The following is a 20260-nucleotide window of genomic DNA, read 5'->3' on the forward strand; positions in this document are numbered from 1 at the left end:
TTGGGGGGGGGGGGGGGAATCGAGTCAAAATTGTCTCTCTGTGAACTCCAATCCTCCCGCCCTTTGATACATTTCGAATAACAGATACGATAGATTGGATTTGTTTTCTTTTCTTCTGAAGTTCTATGGTGTGAGGTATCTGATTCTTTAAAGGAAGCCTTTGTATCTCTTTAATGTATGAGTATCAGCCCTGTGCTTACACATAAATTTGTTCACATATATTATATGTTAAATCTGTATCATGCATTATCCATTATATGTCATATAATGGTGAAAGAACCCTTGCTGTGATCATCCATGTCAATGATGAATTGTTCTTCCAAAACATTTGGGTGTTCAGTGGATGATGATAGTACAGTAGAGATGTTGATGATGATGCAATTTGACAATAGATTTTTTTTGGGGTTTCAGGTTTAGGAGTCTGAACACAACCATACAGACATTTGCCCCTACAATTCTCAGACATTACAACTTCTGTTGTTTTTACTTCTTTTAGTTAAACACAAAGGACAGGGAGTTTCTCAAAGAACAATAGGTTTAGGTTTCACAAGAATAACACACAAGGCTTTTTTCTTCCCATTAAAAGAGGATAGTGATGAAGGAAGTATGTATCAGTTGCTTCCCCCACCAAAGAGGTATCCAAGAGACGAGCCGCCTCCAGGAGCAGCATGAACCTTAGTTGATGGCCGATCCTGCGTCACAAAACCCGTGCTTTCTCATTCTAACATTGCTCTCCAACGAGAAAACGAAGTCTCTAGACGATTACTTGCAAGCCAAACACTCCAAAAAACTTATGAATTCGCCGAGGATTTGCAATATTCTGAATGAATATGACCACTATAGACAATGCAGGAAAGAGGTTTTGTCAACTAGACCTTGATCTTTAACTTCACTAACAAACATGAATGCAATTATTATCTCCTCTTTTTCCTTGTCTTCTTGACCTAATGCAACTCCTCAAGAAATTTAGCATCTACTGACCAACCTCACAAGATTTATCAAAGTGCCTGACATAAAATAAATTAGACAGCATATAATAATTGACCAAAATACCGGGAAAACAAATCTTACGGTAAGGAAGTTGCCAGTGTTCTGCCCGTCAGCTCGCATGTAGTTGTTGGCAGAGGTGCTATTGATACCAGCAGGAACCTGCTTTGTCACATCCACGGGTTGAGGAGCAACGGGTTTAGATGGCGGTGGGGCATCTACAGGGTGAGTTTCAACTGGAGCATTGTTAGCAGCTGGCTTTGGTGCCTCTCCACTGCCGAAAAGATACCCCAAGGAACTCTGCCCGCCACCCGCACTAACTCCACGGCCCATTCTTTATCACTTCTTGCGAAATCTCCTAAGAAACGTACAAGAGAGATGGCAACTGGAATCAAGAGAAAATCCACGGTATTCGAAAAATGATGGAATCACATTAAAGAAGACTGTACAATCATTAAGTCACTCAATTCCCAGATTTCTGAACAAAATTTCTTTGATATTCCTGAGATCAAGAGCTAACAAAAGCACCCGTTTCATATCAAAGGAGAGTTTATTTCCCAAGCCTCAAACACCATATTTCACAAAAAAGGTAAAAAAAAATACAATTAGAGAGAGAAATGTGTAACCCAAAACCTATAGCAAGCAAAAAAGCCAATGACACAATAAAACTCATTGGTACTTCAGTGAACACTTGAGCTAATGGTCCCCAATTTGAAATCTCACTTGACGACAATAAGAGAGAACAAACACATCCATGCAGCGATTTTGACTTCAGAGATCCATATGAACAAATCAGAAGGTCATCGACAACAGACGAATTTCCAGAAACAACGCAGCATGCCAAATGACACACTCCGAAAGGACACTTAAAAACCCTACCCTGCATCATTGTTTTCGATAGCTAACACATTGATACAATTTTGAGAGCAGCAGACCACGAATCAGCAAGAGAGCAGCATCTCGATCGAAATCAAATCCAGACATCATCGCTCAAAGAGAAAACAACACAAAACATATCGAGATCGGGGATACCATTCAACTCACCAGCAACGATTTCAACCCAAAAGAACAACAATAAACACGACGAAGAATCGATCTAGAAAACACATCCTAGGGATTCGACCGAGAGATTTACCTGAGGCGATAAGAGATCAGATCTAATGATCCGAGAAGGAGCGAGGGAGAAAGAGCCAGTGAGCGAAAGCAAGACGCCCGTGATATATAAGCAAAGTGGAGAAGAGAGGGGACGCGAAGAAATTCTCTCTTTCTTAAACGAGAATATGATATTTCCACGCCGCGTTTTTACTTCGTCCAGAACGAATCTTTCGTTGCAAGGAGAAAAAAGAGAGAGTGGAAATAGTAATTTCTGCTGACTTCAAAACGGTGTCGTTTGGTTTTTAATAAATAAATAAATAGGTAAAAGCGAATATTATCATTACAGAAAGAGAAGCCTATTGGCATGTGTCCTGAAAGCTTCACGAACTGAGGCCAGCCCAGTTCTTGAAGGCAATGAGCGCTTCCATTTTCTTCAAGTTTCTCTTCCTCAGCTTCGACACACTAATCTTCTTGTGATTCTCCATGAAAGCCTGCTTGTATCTCCACTTATCCACAAATATCTTCATCTCCTGAGATTTCTCCACAACTTTCATGGCTGCATCAAAGAATCCTCCTTTCACCAATGCATACAAGAAACCATCCACCAGTGCATGGTCCAGCTTTGTCTTCTTCTTCTCTCCTTCTCCTTCTCCTCCTCCTGATGATGATATCTTCCCTTTCATCTCATTCCACAACAGCAGGACATTGAAGTACTTCTCCCCACTGACATACCCATTGATCAGTGACAAGTATGTCTGGTTATTCGGCTCAAACTGTAAGAAAACCATCCTCCTGAATGTCCTCCTCGCATCTTCTAACCGCCCGGATTTGCAGAACGCGTGAATGATTGAATTCCAGTCATGGGACTTCACCTCTACCCGAGGGTCTCCCACAACTTCATCCAAGAACGCTGCCATTAACTCTGGTCTCTGATTCTCGAGGAGACCCGTCATTATTGTCAAGTAGCTACCTTTCAGATCGGGACCTCTTGCTTCTCGCATATCCCTGAACAACGTAAACGCGGATAGGAAATCCTGGTTTGTCATGGATGCCTCGATCAAAGCTTCATAAGTCTCTACATCTAATTGAAGTCCCGAGCCGGTAATCTCAGCTACGAGTTGAGTAGCTTCAGCCGTTCTGTACTCTTTGCAGTAGGCTTTCAAGATCGGGACATAAACCCCAAGCCCCACTGACCCTCCCCGAGCATTCATCTCGTCGAGAATACTGTGTGCTTTATCCGAAAATCCAAGATTGACACAAGCATTTATGATTCCAAATCCAACTGATTTATCAACAGCTACAGTTGAAGATTCCAACTTCTGGGCTTCAATTATCAGAGTTGCTAAGTTCTTTATGCTTTTATTCTCCATAAACCCTTTCACCACTTCACAATAAGTATCTTCCCCAAAGATCGAGTCTTCTCCTTCTTCTTTCAGACAATGCAGGATAACATTTGAGACAGTAGCTAAATCACCCGCCTTAACATACCCACTGACCATGTTGCAATAAAGGATCTTTTTGCTTTTAAAACCAAAACCATCCATCAAATTCTCCAATTCGTTTATCTTCTCCGGGCGCCCCTTCAGTGCAAACAAATAAGCAAGAAACCCAAAACTTGATTCATCGGGCTTCACACCCAAAACGGCCATAGTTTCGACCACGCTCTCAGCATCACTCACTGACTCCAACTGCCTGCAGCACGATTCTAGGGCAGCATTACACGCCGCCAAATCCGGTTTCATGAAATCCAGCTTCTCATCGACAGCAATTCTGCAACTTTCCCTAAAGACCCTGAGAAACGCCGCCAAGCCACCATTTTTCCGGCAGATATCGATTATAACATGCCCCCAGAGATCAAAAGGAACAAAGTACCTGTTCTTGAACATGCACTTGACCAAAGCCAACGCCGGAGCAGCTGCGTTGGCCGATTTCATGGAACCCAGAAGCGAAATGACGGTCTCGAACTCCAGAAAAATCGGGTTTTTCTCCATGACGTAAGCAGCGGAAGCAAAAGCCCGCTTGAGGTTGTGGGCATTTTTTTCACCGCCGCCGCCATCGCCATGGAGGGAGGACAGATGGGTGATGAGGGAGTTCGTAAGATGCTTGTCGGGGAGGGTAGAGGCGGCGGTGAGAGATCGAAAGGCCTTCCAGGCTTCATCTGTATGAAGGGCGGTGAGTGAATTGAGGAGAGCGGATTCGAGGGAGGATTTCTGTTCTAGGGTTAGGGTTTTGGGGTTTTGAGGCGGCGATGGCGGCGGAGTAATGGAGGTTGGTTTGTCGGAAAAGAGAGAAGGTCGGAGAAAGGAATAAAGGGACGGCGTTTCAGTAGTGGAAGAAGAAGAAGAGGAGAAGAGTCTCCGTCGGATTGAAGAAGCGAGAGTTTTTCCGATCATTCTATGAAGCGTTGATCGTCTCGTTCCGAGCATCGGAATCGATATTGCTGGAACTTTTGATAGGTTCATTATACGATGTGATTCCTTTTAATCAAAAGCTGGAATAGCTCAGTTGGTTAGAGCGTGTGGCTGTTAACCACAAGGTCGGAGGTTCAACCCCTCCTTCTAGCGTCCCTTCTTTATATTTATATTTTGTTTTTTTCCCCTGTTTAAATTTTCTTGCAGAAATCTTGATAATATTGTATTTCCTTCATTTCTTACACAAGCAAGAAGCAACCAAGTCATGGAAATTCTTGAAGTCGTACCATACATCGCCTTACAATAACAGCTACTTGCCGAATCCATCTTTAATGGCAAACGGTTTCGGGTTTGAACTTTGAACTCATTTCCAAAGGGAATAGCAGAAAAATTATCTGAAAAAAAGAAATCTATTAACTTTTTCCATCTTCAGCAGAAAGAGAAATGGAAATCTGGGTCCATAGGAATCATGCTCTTCTTCCCCACTACGACCAGTATCCGATTCAAACCCCACCGAGGTTTTTTTTTTTGGGGGAAAAGCAAACCCAACCAATCTGCAATAATCAAAAGAAAAGTACAGAAAAAAAAAACCAATTGATGCTTACCATTTCGGAACAATGGAGAAACTAATGGAAGACAGATCAACGACCGGCCTGTAAGAATCTCCAGCCATCACACTGTTTTCAGAAAGTATGTTTCTTTTACAGACGGAAATCATGTCCAAAGGATTCGCCTTTTCTTGAACATGCAGGTAAAGAATACAAACGAAAGGGCATCTCATTCTCAGGATGTACAAAATAAAAAGCTCTTGATTAGGAATCCAATTCCCCCAAACCCTACAAGAGAAAGTGAGAACGAGACAGAGATATAGCCGTTGCGCTAAGCCCCCACGTGGCAAAATATCAGCCGTCTATCAGATACCATCTAGACAGAGCCACGGTTAGAGAGACGACAGCGGTGGCGGCGGCGGTTTGGGTAGAGCGCGTTTCTCCGGCGTTCTGGTCACCTAAGCCGCTTCCGGTGGGGCCCACTGTGGTGCCTGGAAACACCGAGGATGAGGATGAAGTCGATGTCGGGTTCCCTGTGGTCGGAGTTCCCATTGCCGGTGCTCCGTTGGTCGGATTTCCGGTGGTTGGAGTTCCGGTGGAGCTGTAAGAGCAACAAGAGAAAACCGCAATCAATCTGTCATAAATCACAACCATTGTCCCAAAAGACACTAACCACATAAGATGAGCAAATAGTAGAAAACCTACCCAGAAACAACGAATTCAACTTCAAGGACCTTAAGAACTAAACATGACAGATGCAATAGAGACATTTAAACTAAGACTTTACCTTAAAAAACTTGTATTCTTGTGAAAAAAGCTTAAAGATAACTATATCGCAATCATCAGGGAGAGAAAAAAAAACAGAGATCCGATAGAACAACATACCCTGAACCAGATAAACAGTTTGAAGCAGCTGCTGCAAGATCAACAGAGCAAGAGAGAAACTTTAGCAACAAAATCGACAAAGCTGATCCAAATCAGAGAAAAGGGTCTTTCTGGTTTTTGCAAAAGATTACCTGAAGGAGGAGAGTTGGTGAGTACGGCGGCGCCATTGAAGTCACAGGTGGCACCGGAGGAGGCCTTGCGCTGATAGTAACTGTTGACGGCGACGTCACAGTGGTTCTTGACGGTGTTTGGTTGGAAACACTGACCGTTCTGTTGGATCTGGGCACAATCTGCTCCTGCCCCACAAGCGTAGTCTATTGCCTTCTGAAGAACTGCTTCGCCGCCTCCATCCTTGCATACACAGTAAGCCGCGTCTGTCGTGTGTCCAAAACAGATGTGAGGTTAGTGGGTTCAATGAAAAATTTGAGATTTTGAGAAAAGGGTTGGTGATTTTTTTTCTGGGATTGGTCTTTGAAGTTTTCTTTGAGCTTACTTGAATAAATCATGGAGAAAATGAGAAATAGAAGGAGCAAAACCGCCATGGTTGATGCAATCTCTGTCTGCTGAAAGATGATCCAAGAAGAAGCTGAGATCGAAGTATTGGCCCAAAGACGGAATCCACATAGACATAGAGAGAGAGAGTTCTGGAGAGGCACTGTGAAGATGTGTGTATATATATATATCTGTATTTTTTTCGTATTCTCTTTGCATTCTAGTGTATAATTATTTGTCTCCGAAGACATTTTTAGACACCTTATTTTACAAACCATATGTACATTTTTTTAATATCATATGCTACAATATTTGTTGGTAGGGATATTGATCTCAACACCCATTAATGGTGGCATGTTCTAAGAAAGATTTTCAGGTAGAAAATTCTTGACTAATAGTAGATTTTGCAAGGTAATATTTCAGCGATGTAGAGTCTATAGTGAAACAATGAAGCGTGTAAGATAAGATAATCAATATATATATATATATATATATGTATGTATACATAACATAAGCACCCGATATCAAACACAGACAAAAAAAACGAACGTAGAAACTGGCCTCTGTCTTCTTCTGGGTCGAACTCAATATTTCATCGAACTTCAGAAAAACTTTTGTAAAAACAAAAAATTTAATCAGACGAGAAAGAAAAAAGGGTGAAAATCTTGTGCCCATTTCAATGTTGAATTCCCTCTGCAGCTTCTGCAGGCTTCTGCTCTTCTTGCTTGATGTTATCATCACCTAAAACACAGAACCCCGTTTCCAGTTTTGAAAGATGTTTCGAAAAGAATCAGATCATACGCGTTTTTTAGGGTTTTCAGACAAAAGATCACCTCCGTCTTCAGGCAGGTCGGAGGTCCAGAGAGTGAGGTTGTCTCTCAGAAGCTGCATGATCAACGTGCTGTCTTTATACGATTCCTCGCTTAGCGTATCCAACTCAGCGATGGCCTCATCGAACGCTTGCTTCGCCAAGTGGCAAGCTCTGAAAAGATTCCGATGAGCGTTAAAAAGACGAACTTTCTCTCGTTTATATCCAAGTGATCTGAAACGTTCATTTCGGTTTGAATTTGTATATCAGTCGAACCTTTCGGGGGAGTTCATGATCTCGTAGTAGAATACGGAAAAGTTGAGGGCGAGGCCGAGACGGATCGGGTGGGTCGAAGGGAGCTCTGTGCTTGCAGCTTGAGTTGCAGCCTGTCCCAAAAAACCAAACAAGCTTCATGTCGGAAAGAAATGGTTCGTCTCTGTTCTTGAAAAGCCTCCAAGTCAATCAGAGGTTTTCAACAAATGATGGACTGATCTCACTGACGTACCTCGTAGCCTTTGAGAGATTGCTCGGCGGCTTCTTTCCTCTCGGCCTCAGTCTTGAACTCGGCCAGATACCGGCAATAGTCTCCTTTCCTACACATTCGTAATCGAGATGGATAGAATATCGGTTTAATTTCTCTTAAAAATCAATATTAAGACAAGGAACAGTAACGAAAAAAAATCCGAACTTTGAATATCTGAATATTATATGAGATGATATCAAATTATAGCGCGAGGAATATTCGATAACCGGCTTCAAATGCAGATAATTCTGCTCAAAATCATGTATTACCTAAGAGTATCAAAATGATATTATATATAAACCTAATGAAATTTCGGGTTTGGGTTTGTGTAACCCAAAAAATATATCAGATACTCGATTCGAATCAACTCCAAATATATATCGTATACCAGACTCTCGGATAATCGATAAACGAATACGAGATGGGATAATTCCGGCAGGGTGGATGGGGGGGGGAGACTCACATCTTGTAGTAGAATACAGTGGCTTCGCCGGATGAAGCATGTGGGACGAGATTCTGATCGATGATTCCGAGGATGTCCTCGCAGATCTTGGAGAGTTCTTCCTCGACCTTCTGACGGTACCCTTTGATGATCTTTACGTTAGATTCGTTGCCTTTGGATTCCTCCTTCTGCTCGATGGACGACATTATCCTCCACGACGCACGTCTCGCCCCGATCACGTTCTTGTATCCGACAGATAAAAGGTTCCTCTCCTCTACGGACATCTCGCTGTTCAGCCGAGCCACCTTCTTCATCGTCTCCACCATCTCTGCATCGATTCATGCGCATATATATATATATATATATATATCTTTTTAATGGAAGGGCTTGATCCGTTTACAAACGAAACGTGACGGAAGATGCCAGATCGAAACAAAAGAATATACATATACAGGCATATATATACATATACATGTATGTATGTATGTATAAAGATTACCGTCATATCGTTCGGCTTGTTCGGAGAGCTTGGCCAAGTAAACGAAGGTCTCTCTCTCTTTGTCGGAACCTGAAGAAGACATTTTTTTTTCTGCGATGGAAGAATTAATCACAACAGAAAAAGGATGAAATAAAATGAAGCAGAGATATCTTCTTTTTTCCTTCGACGTTAAGAGAGAATATATATATATATATATATATATATAATATCTGAGGTTAGGAGATGGCAGCGAATGGCGGAATGAAGACCGAATTTCGACCGTTGGATCTGTAATGCTCTGTTTTGTCCCCTTCGTTCCCGCTTTTTCTTCGCTGAATTTTAACTAACTTAGGACTTGTTATAATTTTCTAGATTTTAAATATTGAGCAAAGGGGATGTAGCTCAAATGGTAGAGCGCTCGCTTTGCATGCGAGAGGTACAGGGTTCGATCCCCTGCATCTCCATTAACCATTAAATATTTACAAAATTTTAATTTTAAGGAAATATATTTATTATTTTTTTATATTTGTTCTTTTAATTATCTTCCTAAATTTCGTCGGTGATTCTGCGTGCCCTTCGATGGCGATCGCCGCCGCTGCGTCTCCGAGAATGATGACCGTCGGAAACTATATGCGGCGTTTCTCCTTCTTCTACCGCCGATTTAAGACCGAGTCAACTCACGGGGAACTCACTCCGACCGCCATTACGTCGGTGAACCAGGACCACCTCCTCCGCGTTTGCACTATTCTCTACCAGCAGCAGGACTCGTCCGATTCGCGACTCGCCTCGAAGCTCTCATCCACCGAGTTCCAACTCACTCATGAGTTCTTCCTCCAGGTCTGCCACAAGTTCCCCCTCTCATGGCGTCCCGTTCACCGCTTCTTCTTATACGCTCAGACTCACGACCCTGAATTCCCCCATTCCTCCACTACCTTCAACAAGATGCTCGACGTCATTGGTAAGTCCAGAAACACTGATCTTTTCTGGGAGATGGCTCAGGAGACTGGGAGACGCCGATTGGCGAACGATAAGACGTTTCGAATCGTGTTGAAGACGCTTGCTTCTGCTCGAGAACTGAAGAAATGCGTGAATTTCTTCCATCTGATGAACGATTTTGGATATTCCTATAATGTACAAACGTTGAACAGGGCTGTGGAAACTCTCTGTAAGAACAAGCTTGTTGAAGAAACTAAATTTGTCGTCACAAAGCTGAAGGAGTGTATCAAACCGAACGAGATTACTTACAGAACGATGATAGAAGGGTTTTGCGATGTGGGTGACCTGATCGAAGCAGCAAAGCTCTGGAATTTGATGATAGATGAAGGGTTCGAGCTTGATATTGAAGCCGGTAAGAAGATCATGGAAACATTTTTCAAGAAAAATCAATATGAAGAAGCTATGAAGGTTTTCAACGTGATAAAGTTGAGAAAGGCAGAGGATCTGGATGCCTCTTTCTATAGGATTGTGATCGATCCGATGTGCAAAAATGGCAGAATCGAAACCGCACGCGAGATGTTCGATGAAATGCGTCAAAGAGGCATCCAAGTGGATAATCTGACTTGGGCGTCGATAATCTATGGACTTTTGGTGAGAAGACGAGTTGCAGAGGCTTATAAGATTCTGGAAGGAATTGAAAACCCCGATATCGGCATCTATCATGCACTGATAAAAGGACTGTTAAAGATGAAACGGGCTGGCGAGGCAACAGATGTGTTCAGGGAGATGATAAAGAGAGGGTGTGAGCCGATTATGCATACATACATTATGTTGTTGCAAGGGCATCTGGGGAAGAGAGGGAGGAAAGGACCTGACCCGTTAGTGAATTTCGATACTGTATTCGTAGGAGGTTTGATTAAGGCAGGGAAACGATTAGAAGCCACAAAATATGTGGAGAGAACGATGGAGAGAGGGCTTGAAGTGCCGAGATTCGATTACAGCATGTTCTTGCATTGTTACTCGAATGAGGAAGGTGTGGTGATGTTTGAAGAGATTGCTAAGAAGTTCAGAGAGGTGGGTTCGTTTGATCTGGCCGACATATTCCAAAGGTATGGGGAGAAAATGGCTACTAGAGACAGAAGAAGAGAGAGAGCAATTGCCTCATAATAAGGATGCTCAACTCATATTGTGGCTGATTCTTCCTGAAGAGTTTGATGAAGAATCAGCCGATTGATTGTAGCAATAAGACGATTCAGTTTGATGAAGCTGTTCATCTCCCATCTATTCCCCAGAAAACGACGGGTAAGTAAGTCTGTAAATATGAATCGCTTGTGAATTCTAATGTTATTGTTAGAGGGTTGAACTTTTGAATGTGATTTGCTTTTGCGGGACAGTAAAGAATGAGGGGAATCTCTGTAATTCCCCAAGCTGGTGAATTATCTGAATGGTAAAACCTTTGGTGAAGAGTCAGATTTTGGTCAGACCAGGTCTTGGCACTGGCTCTTCTTGTAGACGGACACAACTCAGTCATCTCTTTCTCAAAGTTATTTTGAACTTGGATGTACCCCCGAGAGCATTTGCATCTGTCGGGGATGTGTATATTTCCCTCTGGAACCAGCCCCCGAGAAAGCGAATTCCTCTTGGATCATATCATCAAGCCGATATTCCTGAATGGGAAGGTAGAAAACAATCTGTCTGCCCGGACAGGGGATCTGTCTGTATAAGGCGTGTTCATCGTCATACGAGGAAGCAAGAGAGGATGAAGACGTCGAAAGTGGCAGTGACGACAAGGAAGCCGATGTTGATTCAGGACATGGCATCATGCCATGTAATGATCATGGCGTCATAGAGGAAATATATGATGAACAGGTCTTGAATTGAGTTGTTCTTTTCCGAGATTTGTGAATCAATTTCTTAGTCGTGGAATCTTTTTGCGGTTGAAGTGTGAATTGCTCAGAATCTCCTCTTTTTGATTGAGAAGGACTCTCTTACAGTTTTGTATTGGATACTGGATCTTCACTTTTTGTACTGAAGAAGGAAGTCGGAATGCGAATTCCGCCATTGCCGTGAGAAGCAAGCTTTGCTCGCGAATAAAGAAAACCCTAACTCTTGATTATTTGTATAATATATATAAAATAATATTATTCATTTTTTTTATCATTTGTATATCCTCTCACTCCGTATGTCACGTGATTCTTACATTTTAAGCTGAAACCATTATTTCCCACATCAACAATAGTGTAAGTTGTTGGATTCTATCTCTGCCAAACCCCCGTTCTTATTTTTTTTTTCTAATAATATTTTTTAGTTTTAATAATTAAAAAAGATTATTTCAAATGAAAATAATTTTTACGCCTCTTCTACAGTTTATTTAACTAATTATCTCCACATGAACAACTCAAAGACAATGGATTTTACCTTTACATTTAAAACAGTTTGGATTTTTCTTTTTTTTTTAATAAAAAAATTAAGTGTGTGATGGGGATAAATAATTTGGAGAGGTGAATAAATTAATATTTGGAGTTGAAACTACAAAACAGACTTCGTAATCTTCTATGCCAAAGTTTATTGCTTTTGAATAGGGGAATATGTGGCCTTTCACCACTCACGTTAACGGTTCCACTATTCCAATATCTTTATTTAATATTTTTTAAACCAATAAAATCAATAGATTATCCATATATATGTATTTTTTTTTAACTATTTTACCATTCAAATTTATTAAAAAAGAGTATCAAAAAATAAATCTAAAAAAGCTCATTCAAGTAATTGATATTTCAGATGATTTATCAACTGAGCTAAAATGGTTTTGTTTGGATGTTTAGTATCTACCTGTTTAATTTTTTGTTATCCTATGGTGTTAATAAAAGGATTCGTTGTTATAAAAGTGAGGTATATAATATATGATTACCATTTAATGAGTTTTAATTAAGGGATTTACATCTTACAATGGTGGAGGAGAGAAAACAACAAATCTCGACCGTCCAAATCCAATAGACAGAGGGTTTCTCGCGAAGAGAACACGTGCTTCTCTACCTTTTGTTCCCTTTTTCCCATTTCTTTTGCTTCCATGCATGGAATTCTCCTCACACTCCAACACAAACACAGCACGAGAACGAGAGAGAGAGAGAGAGAGAGAGAGAGAGAGAGAGAGAGACTGTGTGCGGCGTTTGTTGAGAGAAAGCAGAATGGAGCCAGAAAAGCGGCTGAGCTTTGATTACTCGTGTTAAGGAACCCATCTCTTCTCCGAAGTTTTTGATTCTTATTTCTTCCTACCAAAAAAAAAAAAAAAGAAAAGGGCAATTTTTTTTTCCAAACTTTAGATATTGGGGATTTCAAAGTTTGTGTTTTTTTTCCCGTCTCCTGTTTTTGTTTTTCTTAGCTTGGAGGTCGGATCTCGTACTTAGCACAGAACAACTGTCACATCCTAAATCTGATCGCTGCGAAAGCAACAAACTTGCTGCTCTCTCTCTCTCTCTCTCTCTGCCATCTGGGATTTGGGTGTTCTTCGGGTTTGCAGCATCGTTTCGAAGATTTCAGGTAACTGAGAGGAATGGGTTCTCGCCAATCCTCCTTTTATACTTTTCCTCGTGTTTGGTATTTTCCTTTTTGTTTTCTCGGGAATCCCCTTTTGATTCTGTTTGCTTCCTGTTTGATCAGTTGCCTGAGATAGATCGAGCGATCAAATGGAGCAGAACAGAGAGAGGAACTTCGTGTGCAAGTTCTGTTCCAAGAGGTTCTCTTGTGGGAAATCACTCGGAGGCCACATACGAACTCATATGAACGAGAATTCAGTTGATTCAAACGAGGATGAGGCGAGTAAGCTCAAAATCTCTGACAATGGCGGCCAATCCAGTTACGGTCTGAGGGAAAACCCTAAGAAAAACAAGAGGTTCGCCGATCGAACTGAGATGAACTCTTTGAAGCAGCAGCAGCTTTTTCTGTGTAGAGAGTGTGGAAAGGGGTTCAGTGCTCTGAAAGCTCTTTGCGGTCATATGGCTTGTCATTCCGACAGGGAGAAAGTGGTAATGGACAGTCAGTCTGATACTGAAACTTCGTCGGCTCCGATTAGGAGGAGATCCAAAAGAGTGACGAAACCCCACAAAGCTTTTGTTCTTGGCGATGTCAATCAATCCAGTTCGGTCTCTTTTGCTAACGGCAACTCGTCTTCTGTGTCGGAGATCGAACAAGAACAGGAAGAACTGGCATTGTGCTTGATGATGCTGTCGAAGGATTCCAGTTTCAGGAAAGCTCATAACTTGGGGAACTCTTTGGGGGAGTCATCGGATAACAACTCCGTGATTCTGGAGACCAAGTCCTTGTCTTCGGGAGATTTGAAGATCGTCAATGTGAAGGATGCTGGAGAATTCTGTTGTAATGCTGATGAGATTTTGGGCGCAAAGAAACTGGGAAACCATTCGCAGTCGAGATCTGCTGAGGATAATGATGTTCTCCTCGATGATTCTGATAATTCTGATTCTGGGTATTTCAGAAATGGCCCAAAGAAGGCAGATTCAGATGTCTCCGTTGATGGGTTTCTCAGAAACACCGGATCCAACAAGGCTGTGATCGAATCTGGATCAGTATTCAGCAACTCCCCAGCAAAACAGGACAAGAACTTGAACAGACTGAGGAATGCTGTTGAACTGAGGAAAGAATGGTACAAAGAGGGAAGAACAGGCCGTTCTGCAACAAAGTATGATCTAAGGAAAAAGGGCAAGAGGGTTTGTTCCAACAGCCGGAAGAAAATGAAATACGAGTTCAACGCGAATGGATTCAACGAATCAGTCAACGACAGTGGCGAAAACAGCTTGGAAGCTGATTCTTGTTCAGACACAAACCAAAACACTCCCGGAGAAAGCAAGATTCATCAGGGCAGAAGAAGTAGCAAGGCCACAACAGCTGCAGCCACTTGTAGTAAGAAACCGAATGCGAAAAAGAAAAGCAAAGGGCACGAGTGTCCGATCTGCTTCAGGGTTTTCAAGTCAGGTCAGGCTCTAGGCGGACACAAGAGATCACACTTCATCGGCAGCCATGAGAACAGCACAGTGGTGATCCGACAGGAAGTAACTGAGATGCATCATACAATGATAGATCTCAACCTTCCTGCTCCTGTTGATGAATGAAACAGAACCTGGACTGCACTGCCCTCAGAGGAAATCCAAAGAGATTTTCCTCTCTTTTTTTGCTTGCTTTGCTTCAGATTCAAGAATGCTTTCCAGATGGGAAGGTTAAAAACCAGCTTTTGATCTGTTCATATCAAAGCTTATTGATTTGTTCTTTCAATATCTTGTTGATATCTTATCATGGCAGCTTCTTCACAGTAGTGATCCATCACATCTTGCTTCTTCTTCTTTATCTTCTTCAAACAAGCTTTCACATTTTGTGCTTTCCTTTTTTTTTTTCAGCTTTCACTTAAAGTCTTCACTAACTAAATGTTGGATCTTTTACATTCATGATGATATGAAATTGATAGAAATCATGTAAAGTTGCAAACTTTTGTATCATTTTGATCTAAGAGTCATACTTTCTCGATTAGAAACTTGATGGGTGATGCCAAGTGGTGTTTGAAGTGAAGAGAAATGGTTATGAACAGAGAACAGAAAAGGACCACATTTGGCCTCTGTGAGGAAATTCTTGGCAAAAGAGCCCTTCTTTGGAGTGGGATGGAAGTTTCCTCTTCAACCCCTAACTTTTGCATTGCTTGCCGTCAACTCTCACTATTTTTATTTTACTTTATAAATTTAATCTGAAACTTTAATAAAATTTTAAATTCCTTCTGGTAGATGTTGAGCATTTTTATGTGTAGTGAAAATGATGGTGTTTTGGTGCACTCTTTAGTATTTTTTTTTTCCCTTTACAATGCCATAAAAATGATTTTTTTATAATTTATTTAGCTAATCAATATTTATGGCCTCCATTAAAAAAAACCTACCTTACATGGCTGGATTTAAGCTGATTTTTCTCTACTTTGAATAATTCAATTCGGCAAAGAAAGGGTTGTAGTTTTTTTTTTCATTTTTATGTAAAAATCTAAAAATTATCTAGTATTATTTAAAGCTAAACCTTGTTCTATTTTTATTTTAAAATATTTGTATTAAATACTCAGAATTGATTTTATATCTTCCATATTATTCCCATTATGTTGCTTTGCTCACTAAGTGAAAATAAAAAAGAAACAAAAGCACAAATACTATAAAAGGTATGAATATAACACTATTTGTTTATTATTTATTAATTCGGGACATCAAAATAGAAGTTTGAATTGGAACGAGGAATTAGAGCATAGTGTAATGTAAAAAGTTGGTTGAGAGAAAATGGAATATCATTGAGGACATTGTTATTGTTATTATTATTATTATTATTTGGTCTTTTTTTTAATCTGATTTGATGTTTCAAACTTTCAAAGCCGAATCGCCACTCCAATGTTTTGTTGTCCTGTCCTCACCAATGGAAATATCTCTGCATCCTCTTTCTTTCCCTTTATAAGTCCAATTTTCACATTTTTAATGATTTTTTCACTGAAATACATAAAAGGTATAATGCATATATATATATATGTATGTGTGTATATGTAATTGGATGTCATGGATTACCCAAACTTCCCAAGAAATTGGGCTTTATGGAGACGAAGCTCAATACTAATACCGTTATGGGCTCATACTCGGCCCATTAATATCATCAAGGCTTCAGCCCATATTCTTTTTTTTAATGGATTTTCTGAAATTATTTAAAAAAAGGGCCGTTCCCTTCACCTCCCTCTCTCTCTCTCTCAAGAACATTTCTTGAAGGATTCTTGATCTGTTCACTGATCCACGGGAGATTCTGCGACTGCAGTTCCTGGACAGAACCTTTCCCTTTTGATACAACTAGAGGGTTAGCTTCCGCATCAATGGCTACCATAAAACCCCAAGATGTCATCCTTAATTCTACGTCTTCAGATCTTTCTTAGGGGCTTCTTCTAGTTTAGAAAAGACTATAGCTATTTCCACGCTTATTGTTGGCGAGAGAGAGAGAGAGAGAGATGAGTTGTGTTCCATAAATTGTGGAACTGTAACTCATGTCTTTGTAGATGGGGTCTGTGTAATGACTTCGGGTTGGTCGCCGTGGAATCTGATGGGCCACGACTCTCCAGTCTCCGTCTTTCTCTCACACAACTTGTGGAAGTTCCGTTTATCAAAAAAAAAAAAAAAACTTGTGGAAGTTCCCATGATCCTGGTTCCAAAATCACAGAAGCTTTCAGGGCACAGAAACGACACCGTTTTTGCTTGTAGAGTCTTGTGAGGGACTACCCTTCAGTTCGGTGATCCATCGGACACTGGATTGAACTTGTACGGTCGCAGATTCGAGTAGCTGTCGTTCGTGAAAAAATAGAGCGTATATTCCGAGGGAAAAAAATTCGAGTAAAAGACAAATAATATTTCTACATTGTTTTTTTTTTTGTAATTAAAATTGATTCTGTTTTTTTACCTCGCCTGAGTAGCTCGTTGAGCTTTTTTTTTTCGTACTGTGGCGAAGGTGGAAATTGGATTTGATAATTCCGTAATTCCGTCGGTGAAATCGAACTCCCCAATCCCAGGTGAGGGTTTTGAATGTTAAATCGATGTGCGTTAGCTGAGATTCGAGGCTTCGCCGTTTTCGCCCTTTTGGATGTGAAAACTCTGTCTGTTCCTTGGCTTTTCCATGCACTAGGATGGGTTTGATTCGAATTTTCGGTTTGGAATTTTAGCTTTTCGTTTCTTACTAGTCATCATGCACGGATGGGTAATGTCTGGATCTCTGATATGTAATTCGATCGTTGTGGATGGTATTTGCTTACGTAATTCTTGTATGGGAATGGAGAATTTTGAGATTGTTGATTGGATTTGACTTCCCAGTTATGTAAACAATCGTTTTTTCACCTGAATTTCTCTTCCTTTGTCATCTGCGGTGATCAAACTTTGACAGGAAAGTATGCGGTTGTAGCAAACCATTATATGATGCGTTAAATTCTTCTGCTGGGGCCAAAAGAATGTTATAATATAGTTTGTGAAGATGTATGAGCCCGTGGCTACGGCCACGGATTCCCGGGGTGGATCTCCGACGGAAAGTGGTGATTATGTCGTAACTTTGGATCAAATTCCGAGGTGGAGTGATGTCGAGCAGAGATCTTCTCTTGAATGTGAAGCAGGAGATCCATCCCTTTCCAACCTGTGCTTTGCCAACCCTTTGGCTTCATCTTCCGAGGCAGAGAGTAGCGGAAACGGGGTGTTATCCAAATTTCCAGTTGATCCCGAAATAAACTCTAAAATATATTTGTGGAGAGGGGAACCTTGGAACCTTGAGGTTGATGCAGTCGTAAATTCAACAAATGAGGTAAGCTGTCTGAAGATCGCGAGATCCTTACGAGTAATGTCCTTTATGCATTTTTTCATATGCTCTTGTTTGTTCGGAGGGCAGAATTTGGAAGAGGCACATAGTAGTCCTGGTTTGCATGCGGCTGCTGGATCTGGTCTTGCAGAAGAATGTGCTACATTGGTAGAAACTCTTTCTTGTCTTTATTTATCTCTTTCCTTACGAATTTCATACCGTACATATTGTCATGTTTAAGAAGGATCCATGGAAGAGGGTATTCACTTGGTCATATTCATCTTTCTCGGCAGGGTGGATGTCGCACTGGGATGGCTAAAGTCACAAACGCCTATGACCTACCAGCGAGGTGAGTACATTTGTGCTACACCCTCGGCGGTGCAGAAAAAATCCCTAAAAGTTGTTATTGTATTCCTTGAAGGTGAAATTTCTGTGTTTCCCCTTGAATCTGCACTTCGCTATATCTTTTTTTCCATTTATCTCTGTTCGTACAATAGAACAACTTAATCGTTGAAGACTGTTTTGTATTGTATACTTGTCCCATACAATAAATTTGCCACAGACATCTTGTTACATGAAATCTTATTTGTAATTTTGCTGTTCCTTAGTCTGTGCCGTAGTTTCCGGTTTTAGTTTCAATGGATGCTCAATTGTTTGTTTTTCCAGGAGAGTTATCCATACAGTAGGCCCAAAGTATGCAGTGAAGTATCATACAGCAGCAGAGAATGCTCTAAGCCATTGCTACAGATCGTGTCTGGAGCTTTTGATTGACAACGAGCTTCGAAGGTCCATGACGAGACATGCTGCACTTGTTTTGTGTATTTATGCTTTCTGAAATCAATAACTTAATCTTGGTTCATGTAAAAACGTTGCAGCATTGCTATGGGCTGTATATACACTGAAGCGAAAAACTATCCCCGGGAACCAGCTGCTCATGTTGCCATAAGTAAGACAGTTGTCTCAAATGACAATGTTGCTTTCAAGAGTGTTTCCAACCATTATATGTGTGCTCTTCATACAGGGACTGTTCGCCGGTTTCTAGAGAAACAGACGGATAAAATTGGTGCTGTTGTTTTCTGTACAACCACAACATCTGATACAGAGATTTATAAAAGGTACCTTGAATTCCCTGCAGTCGGTTTCTTGGAGAAGTAAAGCTGATTCTGCCCTAGGAATTCATATCACTTGATACGTAGAGAGAGACCTGAGCATATTCATGTAAGACCATAACATCTAATTTCAGACTGCATGTGGTAGATGTTATTTCTCCGATACCATGCTTGCTATTTTGATTGTTATTAACATGCAATTTTTCCTAAATGTAGATTACTTCCACTTTATTTTCCTCGAGACAAACGCGAGGAAGAAGTTGCCATTTCAAAGCTCCCAGCTGATGTTGGGGATGAAAATGGGGAGACGGTTATAGACGAACGCAAAATCAGAATACAGGCACTGCCAAATAAACCCGTGGACAAAGCAACCACAGCCCCAGTTGAACGTCCTGTCAATGATCTTGCCTTGGTACGAAGGTCGGTGTCAACTCTTTCGGCTTCGGTTTTTGCACTTTTTTGTCTATATTTTTTGAATAATCTGTTACCCGTAACAGTGACCTTGCTCGATAACTGATATAATTCCAGGAACTCGCATTATCTGGATTCATATTTGGATCCTGCCTTCATGTCCTTGATCAAAGATCCAGATGAGAGGCGTATAGAGCAATGGGAGAAAACCGCACAAGCACAAAGTGGATTCAATTTTGTTAAATTGCTAGGATTCGGTGATCTTGGTGGACCCACACTCTCTGCTGCGGAGGAATACTCACTCCATTCACGATACCTTGCTAAAGCTAATTCTCTCAACCTCTCGGAAATTGCTGAGATGAAAATCGTGTATGGGTTCTACATTTTATATCTTCGTTTTTTCTCCATTTTACCGCTTACTTTCCCTTCTATATCTTTAATCCAGTGGCAAATGAACGCATTGATGAGCTAATAAGTCGTGTTTTCTTTCTTCAGCTACCGTGGTGGTGTTGACAGTGAGGGTCGTCCAGTAATGGTAATTGTAGGAGCACACTTTTTGCTTCGGTGTCTTGATCTGGAGCGGTTTGTGCTTTATGTCGTAAAGGTATGTCACCAAATCCAGTTACACAAGGAAAAACAGCTTCTTATTTTATATATTTAATTTCTGGAACATGGAAATACCATTATGAAATTTGCAGGAATTCGAGCCCGTGATACAAAAGCCTTACACTATCGTCTACTTCCATTCCGCAGCATCTTTGCAACTGTAAGTTTCGTAGTTTTGTT

The 20260-nt window shown here is 41.0% G+C and overlaps 7 protein-coding genes and 2 non-coding genes across 10 annotated transcripts in view; 5 read left to right on the forward strand and 4 right to left on the reverse strand.

Annotated features, from left to right (window-relative positions):
* Nucleotides 1-370: 370 nt before the first annotated feature.
* On the reverse strand, nt 371-2230 carry LOC104808527 (protein SPIRAL1-like 1). The gene is made up of 3 exons (XM_010534219.2): nt 2123-2230; nt 1072-1345; nt 371-692 (listed from the first exon to the last, which is right to left on the reverse strand). The coding sequence occupies exons 2-3, from the start codon at nt 1318-1320 to the stop codon at nt 612-614; spliced, it is 330 nt and encodes a 109-aa protein (XP_010532521.1). The 5' UTR covers nt 1321-1345; nt 2123-2230; the 3' UTR covers nt 371-611.
* Nucleotides 2231-2329: 99 nt separating this feature from the next.
* Nucleotides 2330-4564, reverse strand: LOC104808534 (pentatricopeptide repeat-containing protein At1g69290). The gene has a single exon (XM_010534232.2). The coding sequence runs from the start codon at nt 4542-4544 to the stop codon at nt 2463-2465; it is 2082 nt and encodes a 693-aa protein (XP_010532534.1). The 5' UTR covers nt 4545-4564; the 3' UTR covers nt 2330-2462.
* Nucleotides 4565-4572: 8 nt separating this feature from the next.
* TRNAN-GUU lies at nt 4573-4646 on the forward strand. The gene has a single exon. It is a non-coding gene; the product is annotated as a tRNA-Asn (tRNA).
* Nucleotides 4647-5120: 474 nt separating this feature from the next.
* LOC104808544 (PLASMODESMATA CALLOSE-BINDING PROTEIN 4-like) lies at nt 5121-6598 on the reverse strand. 2 transcript variants are annotated; one of them, XM_010534252.1, is made up of 4 exons: nt 6420-6598; nt 6058-6300; nt 5927-5954; nt 5121-5642 (listed from the first exon to the last, which is right to left on the reverse strand). In XM_010534252.1, exons 1-4 carry the CDS (start codon nt 6466-6468, stop codon nt 5396-5398), a joined length of 567 nt encoding a protein of 188 aa, XP_010532554.1. In that variant the 5' UTR covers nt 6469-6598; the 3' UTR covers nt 5121-5395. The 2 variants fall into 2 exon arrangements, with proteins under 2 accessions (XP_010532554.1, XP_010532545.1); XM_010534243.1 differs by having other exon boundaries at nt 5927-5957; nt 6420-6596.
* Nucleotides 6599-6889: 291 nt separating this feature from the next.
* LOC104808558 (14-3-3-like protein GF14 iota) lies at nt 6890-8844 on the reverse strand. Its single transcript, XM_010534263.2, has 6 exons — nt 8691-8844; nt 8213-8519; nt 7732-7819; nt 7503-7612; nt 7252-7400; nt 6890-7159 (listed from the first exon to the last, which is right to left on the reverse strand). Exons 1-6 carry the CDS (start codon nt 8770-8772, stop codon nt 7095-7097), a joined length of 801 nt encoding a protein of 266 aa, XP_010532565.1. The 5' UTR covers nt 8773-8844; the 3' UTR covers nt 6890-7094.
* Nucleotides 8845-9060: 216 nt separating this feature from the next.
* On the forward strand, nt 9061-9133 carry TRNAA-UGC. Its single transcript has one exon. It is a non-coding gene; the product is annotated as a tRNA-Ala (tRNA).
* Nucleotides 9134-9233: 100 nt separating this feature from the next.
* LOC104808568 (putative pentatricopeptide repeat-containing protein At1g26500) lies at nt 9234-11765 on the forward strand. Its single transcript, XM_010534275.1, has 2 exons — nt 9234-10907; nt 11000-11765. Exon 1 carries the CDS (start codon nt 9249-9251, stop codon nt 10770-10772), a length of 1524 nt encoding a protein of 507 aa, XP_010532577.1. The 5' UTR covers nt 9234-9248; the 3' UTR covers nt 10773-10907; nt 11000-11765.
* Nucleotides 11766-12560: 795 nt separating this feature from the next.
* LOC104808577 lies at nt 12561-15058 on the forward strand. The gene is made up of 2 exons (XM_010534286.2): nt 12561-13145; nt 13266-15058. Exon 2 carries the CDS (start codon nt 13292-13294, stop codon nt 14729-14731), a length of 1440 nt encoding a protein of 479 aa, XP_010532588.1. The 5' UTR covers nt 12561-13145; nt 13266-13291; the 3' UTR covers nt 14732-15058.
* Nucleotides 15059-17051: 1993 nt separating this feature from the next.
* Nucleotides 17052-20260, forward strand: part of LOC104808588 (protein GDAP2 homolog) — a 4754-nt gene continuing 1545 nt past the window's right edge. The window contains exons 1-11 of the mRNA XM_010534297.2: nt 17052-17184; nt 17553-17960; nt 18045-18122; nt 18248-18303; nt 18621-18740; nt 18830-18900; nt 18976-19069; nt 19280-19483; nt 19592-19843; nt 19970-20078; nt 20173-20240. Of these exons, the coding sequence (XP_010532599.1) occupies nt 17640-17960; nt 18045-18122; nt 18248-18303; nt 18621-18740; nt 18830-18900; nt 18976-19069; nt 19280-19483; nt 19592-19843; nt 19970-20078; nt 20173-20240 (1373 nt within the window). The 5' untranslated portion in view covers nt 17052-17184; nt 17553-17639. The remainder of the gene's footprint in view (nt 17185-17552; nt 17961-18044; nt 18123-18247; nt 18304-18620; nt 18741-18829; nt 18901-18975; nt 19070-19279; nt 19484-19591; nt 19844-19969; nt 20079-20172; nt 20241-20260) is intronic.

The sequence above is a fragment of the Tarenaya hassleriana genome, unplaced genomic scaffold, assembly GCF_000463585.1.
Source record: "Tarenaya hassleriana unplaced genomic scaffold, ASM46358v1 Cleome1, whole genome shotgun sequence".
Lineage (NCBI taxonomy): Eukaryota > Viridiplantae > Streptophyta > Magnoliopsida > Brassicales > Cleomaceae > Tarenaya > Tarenaya hassleriana.